Source organism: Anomalospiza imberbis, chromosome 7, assembly GCF_031753505.1.
Source record: "Anomalospiza imberbis isolate Cuckoo-Finch-1a 21T00152 chromosome 7, ASM3175350v1, whole genome shotgun sequence".
Taxonomy (NCBI): domain Eukaryota; kingdom Metazoa; phylum Chordata; class Aves; order Passeriformes; family Viduidae; genus Anomalospiza; species Anomalospiza imberbis.
In genome coordinates, this window is record NC_089687.1 from 20,279,109 (window position 1) to 20,297,368 (window position 18,260).

An 18,260-nucleotide genomic window follows, 5' to 3' on the forward strand; every position below is an offset into this window, starting at 1 on the left:
TCCACATCTCTGTCCCACCTCAGCTGTATTGTGTATTTTTTCAATTGTATCAAGGCCTCACCATTATATATATATGGTAGAACACATGAATTAACTAGTATTTGGAATGTTGTAGGTAGAATATAGACAAGTAACAGTAAAAAGTTCAATTAAGAAAAAGAGATGTATAATGTTTTTCAGTCTGTGCAAAGACAGCACCCAAAATGATTACAATAGAACCTAGTAATAAAGTCCCAAATTAATATCTTCAGCATACCATGCATAATTGAAGTAAGGATTCAGTCTTCTCCAAAGAACATTAGGAAATGGGATAATAAACATTTACTGATTTTTCTACTAGTGGAATAAACCAGGACTTTCTTGTTTTCTTTATAACTACCACAGATAGCAAAAATACACTTGTAGGTCACATATTAGGCATTTATCTTCTGGAGCCCAGAGACCTTGACTCCACCTACATGCTGCTAAGAAACTCCATGGGAGGAACACAGAAGATGGTTATGGCTATGGCCAGACCTTCTAGCACAAGTGCCAGAAGAGTCCTCTGTCCTAGTTCAATCAAAAAAAGATTCTTCTCATCATGCTCCTATAATATTGTCAAGAAACCCCCTTTTGTTGTAAAATCATCTTAGTCTTACACCAGCTGGAAGGAAATTTATAAAATTCAACTATTTTCAAGATTTAATCAGTTCCTAATTTGTCGTGGCTTTATAACTCACGCATGGCCGACCAACTTTTAACACCTCAAACTTTGTCTGTTTTAAGTTCTCACACAAAACGAGGGCACAGCCTCATTTTGAAGCTCACATCCTATAGTAAGGTAACGGCTGGTTTTTTGACCGATGAATCAGCTGCACATGAACTGCCACTGTACAAAAGCACGGCATGTTGGATGCAATGGCCAGAGCTTTGTCACTTAACGCAGCTACAGGTTTTTTACATCCTGTTAAAGAGTTCCATTCCCAGCTATTTCACCTACAAAAAATAGCCCTTGAAACCTACTGTGCATACACAGGATGAAAGTTTGACACAAAGTTAAAATAAAAAAAAAAATATTTTCCCTCAAAACAGTCTTTCCTTTGCTGCCATCCACTTACTAGATAGTCTTTCCTTAATTCAGTTACACGGAGTTTTGCCCACTTGGACTGTAAGCAATCTAAACAATGAAACATGTGCTTCACTCAAAGCAGAGCCAGGCACTGGAGTGCCCCTGGGCCATACTGGCCTGCCAGAACAATACCCACGGGAGCTCCCAGCTTGTTGGAGGACTCACTTTCCTGGAAGACCTTGGTAGCTGGATGGGGAGATGGACCTGTGCTGCACACACTCTGCAGCAGCAGATTTGAGCAGAGAGAGCCAGGGGTGAGTCACCGGCTGAGGTCTGGTACATGCTTAGCCAAACTGATAATATTGCTGACCAGGCAGGATTTCTCCCTCCCTGTCCCACATTTTCAAGTGGCAAAGCACTCAGCTAGCATCTCTTCAGCCAGCAGGATCTATGCAGAAGGCACAGAATGCTGTCAAAATAGAACACTGAACCACCGATGTAAAAGCCTGCTTTCTTAAGAATGAGCTCCTACTGCATGAGACTGAATTATACAAATTTATCTAAAGTGAAAGTGAAAATGCCTGTGTTAATTCTGATTCTGTCACAGCATTTTGAATGTCATAGGTCCTACTTTAGCAAAGTTTCCAAACAAACCAAGTGTGCAGAACTTCATTAGAAATTTAAAAAACCCACACCAATCTATGTACTGAATGTTAGTATAGTACACCAACTGCAAAGGTGATGTTAGTATAAATCTCTGATAATATTATTCAATAATATTATTATCAAACTGACAATTTTCAGCAGACTCACACAAACTCCTTATTCGCTGAATACAGTAGCTAAAACCCAATCAAAGAGTCATAATTCACCTCTTCTAAGGCTTAATCCATGCTTCCTTCCTTAATTTAGGTTGCTTTTATGTTCCCTCCTCCAAAGTCTACTTGTTCAACCTCCTCTGCATGTAGCAAAGATACAAAAGCTACCATGAGAGGGTTCTGATGCTTATCAAAGACTGAAATTGTTGCTCTTCTATATGTCTTTTAATAATTTTTAAATTTTAATTAATTTTTTTAGTCATAGAAATCATAGTTCTTCAGAAGTACAAGTCATACAAGCACAACTTTGGTTTTGAAACAATCCTATTAAGAATGAAATCATTCATGTCACCAACACTGCATTTGAGTGTCCATTGCTAGCAGATTAGGGCTTTAAATGTTCACCTCTATATTTAGAAACCAAAAACCAAATGGCCAGCTTTCCTGATGACTCAGCATCTATACTGACTGCAGAAGAATGCAGATCCCCAGCAGGCCCCTTGCATAAAAGTGTTTCAAAAGTCCAAACGTGAAAGTTATGGCTTGTACTCTTTTCCAGATTAATAATAGAAAGACCTTTATTAACTTTTCTTTTACTACTCATTCCATACAACCATTTTTTTAGGGAAAAACTAAGTGAACAACCTTTCTCTCTTCCCTCATGTTAAATGCCTGTTTAAAGAATTTCTTTTTTCTCATGGCTGGACCTTTCTTTACTTGGATGCCAGCCAATTTCCATTTCTCTACCTCTCAGCCTGCTGATGTTCTCTATGTTCTCATTTTACTTTTATACATACACATATACATATGTACATGTATGTATATACATAATCTACGCCTATTAGGCTTATCTTTGGCAATAACTGTTTTGTTGTGGTTTTGCTTTGTTTTGCTTTTAAAAGAGGGAGTACTGAAACTCTTGGAGAGATAGAAAAGGTTGCTCTAGGCTACCCTGGGGAAAGTTTGCATGTTCATTGCTGATCTCACCAAACAAGCTGGCCATGAAAACCAAGAGGCCTGAAATTGTCATTGTTCATGTAGTTACACGTGGATACACATGCATGTTTATGTTAAACTTTTTATTTATTCACTTTATGAATACAACCACTAATACTTATGTAATGTCTACTTAAAATATCCAAGTAATACTTACTTACATTCCACTTGAGAGTCTCCAAAAGCTTTATTAAGATAAATCAGAAGGTAGTGTAGCTGGAAAAAAGAATATAAAAATTATATAAAGTATCACAAGCATAAATATAGCATACCTCTACCAAAAAAATTGCTGGTAACACACCAGATAAGACTGCTGTATTCTTGATCTCATGTAGGAATGGAAAGTCCACCAGAAACACTTAGCTAGTATTTGCCTGCATTACCTTCATCTATCTGTGACTTCCAAAGAGTGTCATGTTTGCTTTCTTTTTTAATCTGATTGACTAATTTAGAAAAAGGAGAATGAATAATTGTAAAAAAAATGAAAGCCCAAATCATAATATAAGTTTAGATTATATTGCTTTACTGGTATTTCCTTAGAATCACATACCATTGTGCAAAGTCTTATGGTACAAAATGTTTGTGAAATGTAAAAACATAGGAAAGTATAAATATGCATTTTCATTTTCTGACAATGGATTAAAAAAAGCCATTTTTTCCCTTATTGGCTTTTTTTTTTTCTATCTTCACAAACTTTGTTATTTTGGACTTCAAAGGTCTTCTAAGTTTCAGAATAGGCATACTTTCTCACAGTAACTTTCTCAAGCATTTGAAAGAAAAACAACAAATATGAACATGTCTTAAGGATTTTACATACAAATCACTTACCTTAATCAATCATGCTTATCTGGTTGGTTATTTTCATAAAACTTACTCACTGCAGAATTTATTAGGATAAAAAATTCTGAATATCCTACACAAAAATATAAACACATATCTGAGCAAACCATATTTCAGCCCTTAAACAAAATAAGAGTAGTGAACAAAGTATTTTTGCACCTTAATGTTTGCAATTTTATCTTTGCAGGTAGTATTAGGCCCTGTCATGGATTAACCTCAGCCAGCAACTAAGCACCACCAAGCCACTCACTCACTTAACTCCGGTGGAGTAGGGGAGAGTCATGAGGGTAAAAGCAAGAGAAGTCATGGGTTGACATAAGGACAGTTCAATAGGTAAAGCAAAAGCTGTGCATGCAAGCAAAGCTAAAGAATGAATTCATTCACCGCCTCCCATGGGCCAGCAGCTGCTCAGCCATCTCCAGGACAGCCAGGGCTCCACCACATGCAATGGTGACTTGGGAAGACAAACACTGTAACTCCAAATGTTGCCCCCCACCTTCTGTTTTCCTCAGAATTATATGCTGATCATGACACTATATGGTTTGTAACATCCCTTTGGTCAGGTGCTGTCAGCTGTGCTGTGTCCGCTCCCATATCGTCGTGCAACCCCAGCCTTCTCACTGGTGAAGTAGTACAAGAAGCAGAAAAGGCCTTGATACTGTGCAACTGCAGCTCAGCAAGAGCAAAAACATCTCTATACAACCAAACTGGTTTTAGCACAAATCTAAAACATAGCACCACACTAGCCACTGTGAAGAAAATTAACTCTACTCCAAGCAAAACCAAAGCAGGCACCATGAATTTGGATTCCAATTGTGAGCAATTAGTTAATATCTTGAAGAAGCTCTATAGACTTTGAGAGTCTTCTGGACTTAAACTGACATAAATGACATTGGAAATTTGGGTCAAAGTTTCAAAGATTTTTTTTTCTTTCAGATTAAACCCTGAGGACTTTTACTGAGATTGTTTCTAAGTAAAATAAATATTTACCATTTCTGATATTCTGCCTCCAGGCAATTGATGCAAGAAGAAGAGTGTGCTTTAGTAGCTTGTTAAATATCTTAAGTGATATAATAATGCTTGCATTTTTTGTAGACTGTGTACCATGCAGCTTCCTTTTCCATCTGCTTTCTTTTGCTATTAAAATAAGTACATGTAAAAGAAAAAGAAACTAAACCCAAGGTTCTTGTTGATTGCACTGATTCCTCATAAACTTTGGTAAAATAAAATGTAGGCTTACTGCCAGGATGGTTTTGTTTTTCTTTCTTTGTATAAGCTAGTTCAGACTGTTCTAATTTTAAAAGCAGATCTTATTTCAGAGTTAGGTAACTATCACTGAGGATTTATTCAATTCACTAATATTCACTCTTGAATAAAAGATGACATTTTTATCTAAAATAAGATAGCGACTGTTTGTCGTAATCGATATGTCAGAGAAAGTCATGGTCAGCGACAATGACAGCTTTTTCATGTCACCTTTTCTTAACACAAACATTTCTGGTTGTTAGATTACAAAAATTCAAAAGGGATTAAATGAATGATTTTGAACATCATTGCGTGTCATCTTTGGGTTTAGCTCAGCGCATGTGTAAACAGGCTTAGCATTGTCATTGAGAATTGCACCCATTTATGACAGGGATTAACATGCCAGCGTCTCTCTGTGAAATCAGAGCTCCATGCTAAAAATGCAGCTTCTCACTACTGTTATTTTCATTTTAAGTAAATGCACATTTAACTACAGGCTGCACTGGTAGTTTGCAGGGATGGAGAATAAACCTGAAGTGAGCACAGAAGATTCAACTCAGCTCCACTTCAGAGTCAAAATTGTTTCTCTGAAGGATTGTCACCCACATGCAAGTGCTAGAGTGCAAACCTCCTCCTTGAAATGCCTCACACTGCCTTTTCACTTCTCCACCCACTACTCTTTCTCATGCTCTCACTGTTGAGTGTAATCAATGTCATTGGAAGCTAAGCTGCCCGATTCCTCAGAACTACATCTGACTACTGTGCTTAGTAGGGAATGTAGCAAACAGAGCCACTTAAAATGGCAAAGCCTTTCCTAGTGTAAAATAAAAGACTACTGGTAGGTTTGGATTCTCTAAGCCCATCTGCTAAATGCTACACTGCACAACAACCCTTTTATTCAGGTTGAAAGATGCATTCCTCCATTTAAAGAGCACTTGTTATATCAGAAGGAAATGGAGGCCAGAGTGTGCCTGACATTAAAGAAAGAAAAAATTAGTGTTGGCTTTGCAATGAAAGTCTCCAAAACAACCACTCTCAACCAAGCATAATTAACTCATCGTAACTCTTATAGCAAACCAACTATTTTCATTCTTTGGCCTTTGGCTTGTCCACGCGCCAGTTTACAGTCAGGGGTGACAGGGAAGTGTGGCAAGACTGTTGTCTCTTTCCCACTCTCTCAGGAACCATACTGAATTTGTCATTCCATATAAAATACTAAGTGTTGTATGATTGCTACAGGACTACATGTTGTCATGCCAATTGTTATGTTCTCTATTTTTCTCCCTTTTCCCCCTCTATCTTTTCTTAATTTGGTAACTGTGTCTACTAGACCCATTTTGTATTCAGGCATATTTTCAGCTCTGCTGTTGAGCTGAATGTTGAGCAATGTTAGGATCTCAAAAAGGTAATGGGAAAGGTGTTGGCATTGTTATTTCTTTGTTCCTTTGTTCTTTTTAATTGAAGCATTTTAATATCTAGAACAGTAAATATGCAAAATTCCCCATTCACACATATAAAAATAAAAATGGAAAAATCTAAACAAACCAGTTTTTGGTAACTCACCAATCTTATTAGCCTTGTGAACATTGTGATTCCTTGTTTTAATAGGGCATGGTGATAAATATATATAATGAAAGTTTGTTGCCTGCCAACTTGACTAATTTATCTTGCTTTTTGTATAATGTAAAGATAAAAATTAGATCTTCCAAATACTAAATCATAACATTATATGCCATTCTCACATTGTCTATCATTCAATTCCCAAAGCTGTTTTCATATAAACATTCCTAGAGACACGAAAAAACTTCACTATCTATTTTTACTGCATCTTTTTCTTCTTGCTGAACAGGACACACTACAGAGAAGACTATATATTGGATTTATGCAGTAGCTATAGAGCATTCTATTTTTACATCATACTTAAAAATTTTAACATTTTGGTTGTTTTTAGAACTAGGAGTATACACCAAATCTGTTTTTTAAATGAATTTAAAATTTCATTTAGTATCAAAACACAGGAATGCCTGGATTTTTCGAAATCTAATTATTTACCAAATTGTATATGTCATCTGTGGGTTTTAGCCTTATTAAACTAATTCACATGCTTCCTTAATCTTTTGAGTTCCCTTCAAAATTGTAGCAACCCGATCAATAAAATACCCTCTGAAAACGAGACTATCTTGTTGCTAACTCCTTTTTCACAGCAACAACTGACAAGATAGCTTTAGCTAACATTAAGTATACAAAGCTTCAAAACATGGATATTAGCTTTAATATTCTTGACATACATTATACCTCAAGTAAGCGAAATTTTCAGCCTCTTGAATAAGTGCTCCTCTGTAACCATAAGTGTTTTAAAATAACAAAACATATTCCATCTCTAAATTGCTGTGATCCCAGATGAAGCCTGTTCTGCTATTTCTTTTTAAGTTTTATTTCTAGTTTATACAAATTCATTATAAGTTCTATTGAACAGATGCAAGTATAACAGAAACTGATATTGGGAGGCTCTTCACAGTAATAATCCGCAGATATTGTCTTGATTTAAATGGGACATCATCACAACACATGGAGTAAATTTAATTGTTCTACCTTGATTGCACACAATCAGGATACAGACACTTCTGTTGTTCTCTGGTATTTGCTTCCCAGGAGGATAGGAATGTAGCGTCTGTCACTATAGGATTCTACTTGAAAAAGGTAAAAACATTGTTCCCTAAGGAGAAAGCAAAAGCAGGTGTATCACACACTTGCCTGCACTGTTGAAAACATGTGCATAGCACATACAAACTACAACAAATGAAACACTCAATCTTTTTAATATATTGAAATGCATTGTGCACATATGGATGAAAGAGAAAGCCTGTAATATTTTACTAAGATGTGAAAACACATTACCATTTGGGAGAATAAAAATCTTGAAGATAGGTCTTTCTACTTCCAGTCCTTATACCAATTGCTTTGCTTACCCAGATTTCACCCTATTTTTGTGACAAATAGTCCCCTTTCTCTTCTCGCCTCCTCTATTTTTAAATTTAAATAATTAATTAATTAAATTTCATTAATTTCTAGCCCCAAGGTCCTCACCCTGCCTCACTGTATCCTGTTACAAATCTTCTCCATAAACTGTGTCCACAGTGTGCTGTTCCTTAGTTCCATGTTGCGCATCCCATTTTTCTTGGTCAGTGTCTCCAAGATTGCTTCTCACCCTAGCTCCTAGAGGAAACACTCACTCCCTCTCTTGCCTGCCTTTGAGCTGCATCTTCATTTTTCTCCCCTCTTGTATGTATGGCTCTTGCTTTCAAATCAGGCAAGTACTCCTTTTAGTTGCTTGGTACTAGCAAGAGATGAAGGATGGTCACTCAACAGAGAAGTTTCTTCTCAGCTCAAAGCCCAGTCCAGTTCTATATGCCAGGAGGCATAGGTAAATGAAGAACCTGCTAAGACACCCATGGCAACCCATGTAGTTCTTACTGACTACATACAAAGTGCAACTGCCTATAGGAGACTTACCTTGTCCAAATTCTGGATGATCCTTAAGAGAAGAGGAACTGGGACAGAACTAATGTAAAAAAACCCTCATGTCCCATCCCTGTTCCAAATGTGGAGAGAAGTTTACATATACTGAAATGCAAAGTGACCTGTATTATTAACAATAGCAGTGTTTAATATTTTTGCAACATGTATACATGTTTTATTTCCAAGGTTGTTCAACCACCCATTATGAAGATGCCCTATGGAGAAGAAATGGTTTATACATGAACTATTATCATAGACAATATACCCGTATTCAAGGACAGGTTGGGTGGGACTTTGAGCAACCTGGTCTAGTGGAAGGTGTCCCTGCCTGCAGCAGAGGGGTTAGAACTAGATGATCTTTAAGGTTCTTCCAACCTAAACCATTCTATGATTCTCTGACACTTCACTTAAAATTATTAAAAAATGCAGTCACCACCACTATATATAATTTAGCACCTATACAGTTCATTGCATTCACACAAAAAGGAAAAGCAATCTGTACAGGAGGAAAAAAATCTCCCCTTTTTCAATTCTAACAATAACTCAGCCAGCCAACTTTACTGCAAATATTTGTGTATAGAGCTTCTTGGGAAACTGCTCAGTTGTCCACTACACATAGGAAAAAGAGGAAGCAAACCATATGTCAATAGATCAAAGAGCACACTGGAACAGTGAGTAAAGTTCACACCACAAATGAAGTAGCAGAATTTATGTTAAGTGATTTCCACCATTGTTTAATAGAAATTCTGAGGTTGTTTACGATAACTTTTTTGTCGTTATAAACTAGCAGAACCAGGAGATTAGATTTGCAGTTTCCAAGACAATAAACTTTTCCCTAGTGTTCCTAGAGTTCCTCCTCATCATGCCTGCATTTGGCTGTCCTCTTCAGATTCAGTGGATTTGTGAATGTGGCACAAGCCACATTCTAAGCCTTTTTCTTAGCCTTGGTTTTACTAAGAAAAAGGCAAATGTTTGTTTTATATGAGCCAATTGTCATTGACTAGATACTTCAAAATTAGTGTAGGAAAAAAAGTTGGTCTCTTTCTTTACATTTTAACTGCCTCACACTTGCTTAAAAACTAAGCAAGGTCTAAACCAGTAAGTACCATGTACATCTAGGCAAAAAATACATGGTATTCATAAAACAAGCCAAAGCCAATGAAGCCAAAGCTCAGTTCTAGCAAGACTATCTTTCTCTAATTGCCATTAGGAAGCCATGCTTGAAACAACCAAGAAAAAATTCCACAAAAATTGAAGAAAATTTGTAATTAGAAATTAAAATGTTTAGTATTTATAGAATGTGTATAAATTAATTTTAGGTACACACTGATTAAAGAATCAACTTCATATGTCAAAAGTGAAAATTAAGTGTATTTTTCTATATTAATAAACTAGTTTCTTTCCTCCAGAAATTAATTAACAATAAGCTGTTTTAAACTGCCTTTCCTATATAGATGTCTGCATCTCTTTTTCTTCTTTTATTTCAGTAGCCCGTCTTGCTTAATAGATAATTTGAAAGTGTTTTAAAAACATGTCTTTGATTAAGCTTTTTGAAAACTGAAATGTCATAAAGCCAAAATACAGAAAGTGCTACTAAGATTCAAAAGTTCTTATTGGGAATTATGCCTTTTTCCATATTCCCTTCTGTGAATCATACAACTGTTCAGACAGTGGATATTCTACACTAAAAATAGTAGCTGATCTTACTACTTCCAAATCAGGCATTATTATTCTAAAAGAGGCAGCCAATACTTGCACTGTAAATTGTGCAAGAGAAACAGCTGATTTTGCTTAAGGCCATTCAAAATTCGAGGTTTGTTTTTTGTGATGTCACACTTTTGTTTAACTAACAACATAGCATATTAAAATCAATATATCCTCATGAGTGCCAAAGCAAACATTACATTAGCCTCTACAAATGGAAAATTTACATCACACATCTGAATAAGACTGCATGATGCTCAAGAACTTACCATCATCACTTCCCTGGAAAATTCTACAAGTAAAAATGATTTGTGCTAGCTAAGAGCTATGTATATTCAGAAGTCACAATTAATAAAACAGAATAGCAACATATTTAAAATATAAGGAGACATTTATTTATATTTTCCATGAGGAAGCTACAATCTCTTAGGGCTTTAAGAAACACAGCTGTGTTTTAACGTTTGATTTATGCTACAAGTTTTATTGTAGTTTACACTAATGCTATTGCTAACCAAAGCTTCCTAAGCCTCTTAATTCATAAAACAGTATCTTCCTTTAATGGGAGTTTGAAATATATCAAAAATGCAGGATCAGACCCCTTATTGCACCTCATTCTTGAAACACATCTGGGTTAAAGGGGATGAAGATATTTGGCATCCCCATTTAGAAAATTTAGGGTTTTCTTCCTAGAAGAACATCAGTCCTCCTTAGCTTAGCAACTAACAATTTGCAAAAAGATCAGCTGTGACGTTTACCCTTCAGCCTAAAACAAAAGCAACAAAAGAGACTTTGAGTGTCACTGTATTAATGGCACTCAAAACTACATGTTATAGATTACATGCATCCCACACCCTTGTTTAAATTTCATTCACCTTTTTCTTGTTCTCTCCTCCTTGTGGCAAAGTGATTTAAAATTACATTTAAATAGCAAAGTGGCATAGTGGAATCTAAATATGAGCTCAACAGCCTCAGGATCATGTTCTACATTTGAAAACAATGCAGTTCACTTTTCTTCTTAAAAGAATTTGAAGTACTAAAGGACAGGACTAGTCCTATCCTTTAGTGTATTCCCACCCAGTCAATAAAAAATACTGTGTTTTTTTCTTTCTAATATAGAATCCCTAAGAAAGCAACTTCTTTTTGTACACAACAAAAATATCTCAGCTGCCAGGTAGATTACCATTCTAGTGTGATTAAATTAACCCATAACACTATTAATAAAATGTATTCAGGGCTACTGTTTTTGCTCCTCCCTCTAGCGTATCTAACATATCATTAAAATAATGCTTTTATTTATCTAGACAATTATCCAATATTGACTATTTTATTTCAGAACTGTTTTGGCATTTTGGTAATGGTTTTCTACATGAAACATGTTCAGTTTACAACCTAGAGCACTTTAAATGTAATGCATTGTATTTGAATTTGGCATGTTCCTTATAAGCATGTAGACGAACAGTGGAGACAGCATAATAAATCAGTCACAGAGGAGGACAAAAATCACTGACTAATCTGGTATGTATACATATCACATGCAGTTAGTGTGAAATTATAGCTACATGCAAATTAGAAAAAGATTTTTGTCTTCATTATTTATGCAGCAAGAAATTTCCCTCCAGAGGGGAAACAGTCGTAAGACACAATGGTTGAAAAGGATGTGCCTCAGCAATTAACACAGTGCCGCCTTTAGTAATAGTGAGAAGAGAAACTCTGTTTCTCTAAATCTCTGAAACAATTATGCTTCAGACTAAGCTTTTTACATACTGTGAATTTCAACATGCATGAGGTATATACTTATTGACTATTCATATTCAAAGAAGTAAAATAATGCCTGGTCACAGTTATGAAAAGATTATTGCACATAAAGCAGAAGTCAGAAATGGCCTTTATTTCCCCCCAGATTTTTCTCACACACCTGTATTGAGGAAGAAAAGAAAGTCAGAGAAAGGTTTTCAGTTCAGTACATTTATTGAATTTTTTATACTTTTCAGTGGCTAACAGAACATTTACTGAAAATACACACACTTAAATTTGCTTCAGTTTCTGAAGTTCAATTCTGGAATACAGTTATTTACAAGGGTGCCTTTTGGTGTTTTCTTCAGGATTATGCAGATAGCAACGGTTTCTGGAACTTGCTTTGTATCCAAACTCGCTGCATTTTCACTTTTTTCTTTCTGTTTACTTGTAATCGCCGATCAACTAAATTCTGTACTTCAGTTAATCCAGCCACGGTGAACATGTTCCATACCTCATCTATTTTTTCATATGAAGAATTATTGCAATTTAAAAAAAAAAAAAGGTCATTTGTAGAATTTAGTAATTACCAAACTGTAGTTCAATGAAAGATGGAAGTAAATCTGTTTTGCAATTTGAAAACTAAAGGACACTGCCTGTAATAAGGCTTTTGTTAGAAATTCATTTTCACAGCTCTTGATTTATATTGCAGTAAAAACCGTTATGTTGAGGCCCAAAACACATTATTTATTACTCACAGCATCCATACACACCCTTTCTTCACAGGGTTCAAGATGCCACAGTTGAGTAAACAAATGCATGCCAGTTGAGTAAACAAATGCATTTGGTCACTGTTCATGTATTATCAAGATAAAGCTACTTCCCCTAACAAATGACAATCCAGACTTTTATGCCATATATAGCTACAGACTCTCCTTCCGAGCATGTTTACCTCAATTTCAACAGAGAAGTCATGTGCATGTTGAAATTATAAAATTTGAGCATGCAATTACACACAGGATACTTAAAGAGAAATTTCCAGTGATGTCTGTAAGCAACTTTGCAGGACCCCAAATGCAACAAGTGTGCACACAGAGAAATTATTTTCTTACAACAGTTAGTTTTGTGGTTTTTAAGAGCAGAGATTTTTTTTAAGAGCCAATAAAACCTTCTTTAAATTTATGTTTTAAGATGAGCTTTCATAATCCAAATCACCTTGAGAAACACTCAACCCATTCTATGAAACTGTAACATTCCATACCTTTGGTAAAGAAATACACTCTGGTTCCATCTCCTCTTACATAAAAATTTTCTGACAAGCAATGACCTAAGAAATTAGAGCAGTAATGAAAAAGGACATGTCACTTTTTTTTTTTCCAGAAAGAGCTGAAATGAACAATGAAATACAAAACCATTCAGGAATTACCTTCTTTAAAGCGAAGTTGAGCTGTATCGTATCTTCCGTAGTCTCGAAATAACAACATTCCTCCAGGCTTCAGTAGCTTAGCCAACCTATTTACAACCCCTTGCATCCTTAGAGAATAGATGAGATGCTGGTGAAGTTTGCAAACCTAAGCAATCGAGTTTGCTGCCACAGACCAAAAAGGCAGCACCACCTAAGAATAAGAGACTGTTCAGGACAGTAGTTGTGCACAGAATTACAGCCTTGTCTATATAAACAGAAGTTTTGCACACACAGAAAGACATTTATGTGCACATAAAGTGGAAGTGCTTTGAGAAATTTCATCCAGCAGAACTAGAAGGCATTAATTATACAGCTTGAAGAAAATTTCATACTTCTGATTCTGCAACCAAACTTTAGAGGTGCCTTCTAGCAGAATTGAAGTGTGTTCAAAATTGACTACAAGAGTAGCAATTATCAAAAACTAAACACACCAGCCTAGAGAGAAATTACTAAGTAACAATTTTCTGAATATAAATGTCTCCCTCTCACATGTATTTTCCATCTTTTCAAAGTACATAAGTTCTGCACCACGATTCCCTTGGTTTTCTTTTTCATTTCCCACTTCCAAAGTTTCCAGAAAAAAATGTATACTAAGCAAGATGATTCTGATCACATTTTCCTTTATGCAGTCATTTTAATTCTTTGAGATGGCAGTAATGACTAAGACATCTTTGGAAAGTGGGTCTCAAAACACAGATAATTACATGAAAATCTCTGTTTGTGTATACACACTCAGGCACACAAAAGCATCCATGTCAGCCCTGGGGAAAAAACACCCAACCCAAACCAAAAATGACAACCTACCCCCCTCCAAAAAAAAAACCCAAAAACCAAACAAAAAGAAAACAAACGAAACAAAAAACCAACCACAAAAACCTCAAATGTATTCTTAGGAGACTAATAGAAAAGATCTACAGAAATTCTGATGGAGTATCTGATTACTGCTTCTACAGGCACAGTGACTGAAGGAATCACTGTTGTCCAATTTATTTCTGGCAGCATCACTAGAGTAACATAGATCTGAAGTCTCCTGATTGAACTGTTTTTGAAATGGACCATGGCACTGTGTGACTCGTGCTCATCTCTGAATAAACAGAAAGGAGAAATATCCTATACGGAGAAGGTCTTTCTGTATAAAGCTAATCACTAGTAGCAGGGAAACAGTTCTCAGGAAATACTCTTCTGTACACCAAGCCCATTTCAATGACATTCTTGAAGTAATAAATGTATTACCACACAAAAAGCATGTATATTTCCCTTCATATAACCTAGTTAGAGTCAAGAAGTTTAACTTACATGCCCTCTTTTACATTTTTTGCATTGAAAAAGGTCATGTTCACAATCAGCCAACCTTAAGTCATAAAATCTGGTTCATTAGACATCGAGGGACATTAGCAAAGGCTAACAGTACTCAACACCATACATGAAAATTCAATCAAATGATCGTAATCCATACGAGTTACAAAATTATAGATGCATTTTAGTTTAAATGGGCTGCATGTAAGCATTTGAATGTGGCTAAATCAGCAATCTAAGTCCATATCAACATATTGTAAGGCGTTAAATCATGAATGTTTGGTTTTGATCACTAAAAATAACAACCTTCTAGAAGACTGTCAATCTGGTTTTTTAATTTGCCTTTTTTTGAATCTGTCACTTCTAGTAGAGATGTACTTAGTTACATTATATCCCTTGTATTTTGATGGAGACTGGAGACTCACTAATTCTAATTAGCCTGACCGGTTTTTCTCTTGAAGCCTGAAAATGGTAAACAGCATTTAAAATACCTTATATATGCTATAGCTTACTAAATAACAAAGATTCATCATCTTTTGCTATTATTGAAAACCTTCAGTTAAAAAAGAGATTTAACCCATTTGCTTTGCCCTTTAGTCTTCATTTACCTGTCAGGATGAATAGTAGAGAGCACAAAGACAAGGAGAATGACATCCAGGATCTCATCTGGAAAAGGATAGGGTAAAGCATCATCACACACATCATGAACAAAGGCAGAACACCAGGCTGAATTGTAGGACGAATGTGCCTGTCAGAAAAAAGATGAAAAGAGGCACAGAGAGAACAGTAGTAGTTAATACGTTTACTATGACTCAAGAAACATTTTTTCTTCAATTATTCTGCATTGTAAAATATCTCATATAAAAGCCTATTCTGTCCAGTATCTTACTCAAGCTGAGAAGCAAGCTCACTGATGGTATTCATTCCTCTCTGCATACAGTATGACTTTGTTCTTTGGAATATTGAAAACTTCAGGTAAAAGTTGTCAAAGCCATCACATTCTTTTTCATGAAGATGGCTTCCTGGCAGCCTCCTGAATTACAGGCTTGCAAGGTACTCTAAAGTGAGTACATGAATTACCTTTACCAGCTCCACTGCTCCTGAAGCAAAATCACAACAGTAAAGAAAGGTTCCAGGTGTATTGCTAGGAAAACAAAACCAACATCAGTTAGAAAATTATTAATGTGTAAGATGAAAGTCTGTATCAGTGTTCATGAAACTTCAGAGGGTCCTCTGGGGCTCTCCACAGGTTTGATCAAGCATGCTTTATTGATGTCTAGCACATGGAAAGCCACAGAGGTTGTAATGAACCAATAGGGCAGACAAATCATAGGAATACCAACAGACAGCTAGTACAAAAAGAATTATAGCCTTGTCTGGGAGGAAGCAAAAAGGAAAAGAAAAAAGGTCACAGAGGGCTGTCAGAACTGATGACAATGTCCTGGTGCTGTAATGCATAAATGCACATTAAAAGGTCACATTTTCTTACAGGAGCACTGCATTATTAGCCCATGCATGCAGTTTAATTAACAATATGATTTGGGCAGGGATGGACAGTTGCAAAAGTCATCCAGTTCTATAGAAGTTTGGGGTTCCATGTATCATCTTGTTGTTCTTTTGATTTGATTAAATATTATTGGTTATTGTACTCCATTATCTCCTTTGTTTTCCAGCTAGGATGAATAAGAATTTCCTGTAGCACTGTTTTCCTTTCTCTTCCCATCCAAGACTCAGCCTGCTGCAAATTGCCTTGTACCTTTCATCAGATACTAGTAATTTTAGGGAGAAGTTTTTTCACCTCTGAAGGATAAACTGAGAAAGCTACTCAAAACCTACTAAGAGATGACCTCACAATCAACTCATGATCAATTTAATTAATTAAAAATATATTTAAGATTTTGGATAGATGGCTTTTTTAGAAGGGAATCAATAAACTCTGCCAGTGCCTTTAAGATCTCACAGTATACACAGCTAAGCTAGTGACTCCTAAAGGCTCAACAGGAGAATGCTTCTGGAACAAAACATACTCCATGCTTGTTTGGTTTGCTGAGCAAAACCTTTATCAGCTCTGTGACCACCATGAGAATTGATGAATTTACACATTTATTATGAATGAGGACAAGCAGCCAGGCTTTGGACCCAGTCTGTCCCTTAGGAAAGGTTAAGCTGATTACCTAATAGACTTGTTAGAATGTTGGGTGGGTTTTTTTTTGTTTTGTTTTTTTTTTTTTTTTTAGAGCAGAATAGGAACTATGTAAAAAGTCCACTTAAGACAAAGACATGGCTTGATCTGGATGTTTTCATGACACACTGTATTATAAAGCAATAACTTAAATTTTAAGGGAGGCAGGGGGAAGAGGTTAAAGAGTTACATTGCTAACCTTAGTTAAATTTTCTTTTGTAGCCAGGGTACACTTGCTTGACATTGACTTGTTTTTATATGCATATAATTATATGCATATAGATATATTCTTTTATATGCATATAATTGCCAGAATGGCAATTTTTATATTATTGATTTCAGAGTAAACCCAACTGTTCTATAATGCCAAGTTTGCTTAGAGATAAGAGATCTTTCCATTAGGTCATATACAAGACAAACAAGCAAGCTGTTCAATGTCTCAACCAATGTGATTGACTGAAGGATTTACACATGAATAGAGATCTCCAGGAAAAATACCTAATTTGTAGATTCTTAATTATCAGAAATGCCAATCTATGACTAATGCCTCCTGTGAGGAAAACACAAAAGTTTGTCTCATATTTTTCAACACAGCCACAGGATATCTTTTCCTATATAGTGTTCCTTTCAAAATGTTCATATGAAACCAAGCTCTCCTTTCACTACATGCTGTCTAAACAAAGCATTTGCTGTGGGATGAAGATACATTGCTAACACATAGAGGTTTCATGTATGACCCTGGTTCACCACTCAATTCCTCCTGCTTTGTTTCCATATCTGCAAAATGGAGTATTTTTGTATAATGGTGAGACTAGCAATCAGAATTCATTTATAGAATAATGAATTTTGTTGTTCTCAAGCTCTTAAAGGCATGAATAAAAAGAAATCTATTTCAACCCTTGAAACATACATAGCCTTTCCAATAAAACCTTCTTGCCTACATGGATGGGAGGACAAGCTGTCATAACAGATTTTTCTAAAACTGGAAGCTAAGTGGATTAAGATGTTTCAATGAATTAAGTAATGCGATACAGGACTTGTGCCTTGACACTAAAACCACAAGTAGTGTAACAAATATGCCAGCCAATTCAGAAAAAATAGAACTTCTTTCCAGTAGATCACATGCCATTATCTATGGTCTCTATAATTTTGGCCTTTTGAAGAGATACCTGGTAACTTTATAGTGAACTACAAGACAAGAGACTATTTCACCCACCTGATTAACTACAAGAACTCAGCCTGAATGCACCCAAAGAAAAACTTTGTCAGCAAATAAGATCCCCCGAGACCAGGTGGAGCAATATGAGGAGTATCCTATACTGATGCTACCAACACTATTTGTGGTTTTACAGACTAAGAATCTTAGCGCTGTAAAAGGGTTTACTCAACACTTCCTGCAGCACTGATCCAGCA

The 18,260-nt window shown here is 35.8% G+C and overlaps 1 protein-coding gene across 9 annotated transcripts in view; it reads right to left on the reverse strand.

The window, feature by feature from the left end:
* Positions 1-18,260, reverse strand: part of METTL8 (methyltransferase 8, tRNA N3-cytidine) — a 43,890-nt gene that overhangs the window by 3,965 nt on the left and 21,665 nt on the right. For 2 of the 9 annotated variants that reach the window (XM_068195858.1, XM_068195856.1), the window contains exons 6-12: positions 15,746-15,809; positions 15,274-15,413; positions 13,331-13,437; positions 13,166-13,231; positions 12,196-12,423; positions 8,457-8,571; positions 6,985-7,634 (exon numbers count right to left, since the gene is read on the reverse strand). In XM_068195858.1, the coding sequence (XP_068051959.1) occupies positions 12,275-12,423; positions 13,166-13,231; positions 13,331-13,437; positions 15,274-15,413; positions 15,746-15,809 (526 nt within the window). In that variant the 3' untranslated portion in view covers positions 6,985-7,634; positions 8,457-8,571; positions 12,196-12,274. Of the gene's footprint in view, positions 1-3,023; positions 3,079-6,984; positions 7,659-8,454; positions 8,572-12,195; positions 12,424-13,165; positions 13,232-13,330; positions 13,521-14,433; positions 15,128-15,273; positions 15,414-15,745; positions 15,810-18,260 lie in introns of those variants that run through there. The other 7 variants (XM_068195857.1, XM_068195862.1, XM_068195860.1 and 4 more) reach the window with 7 other exon arrangements.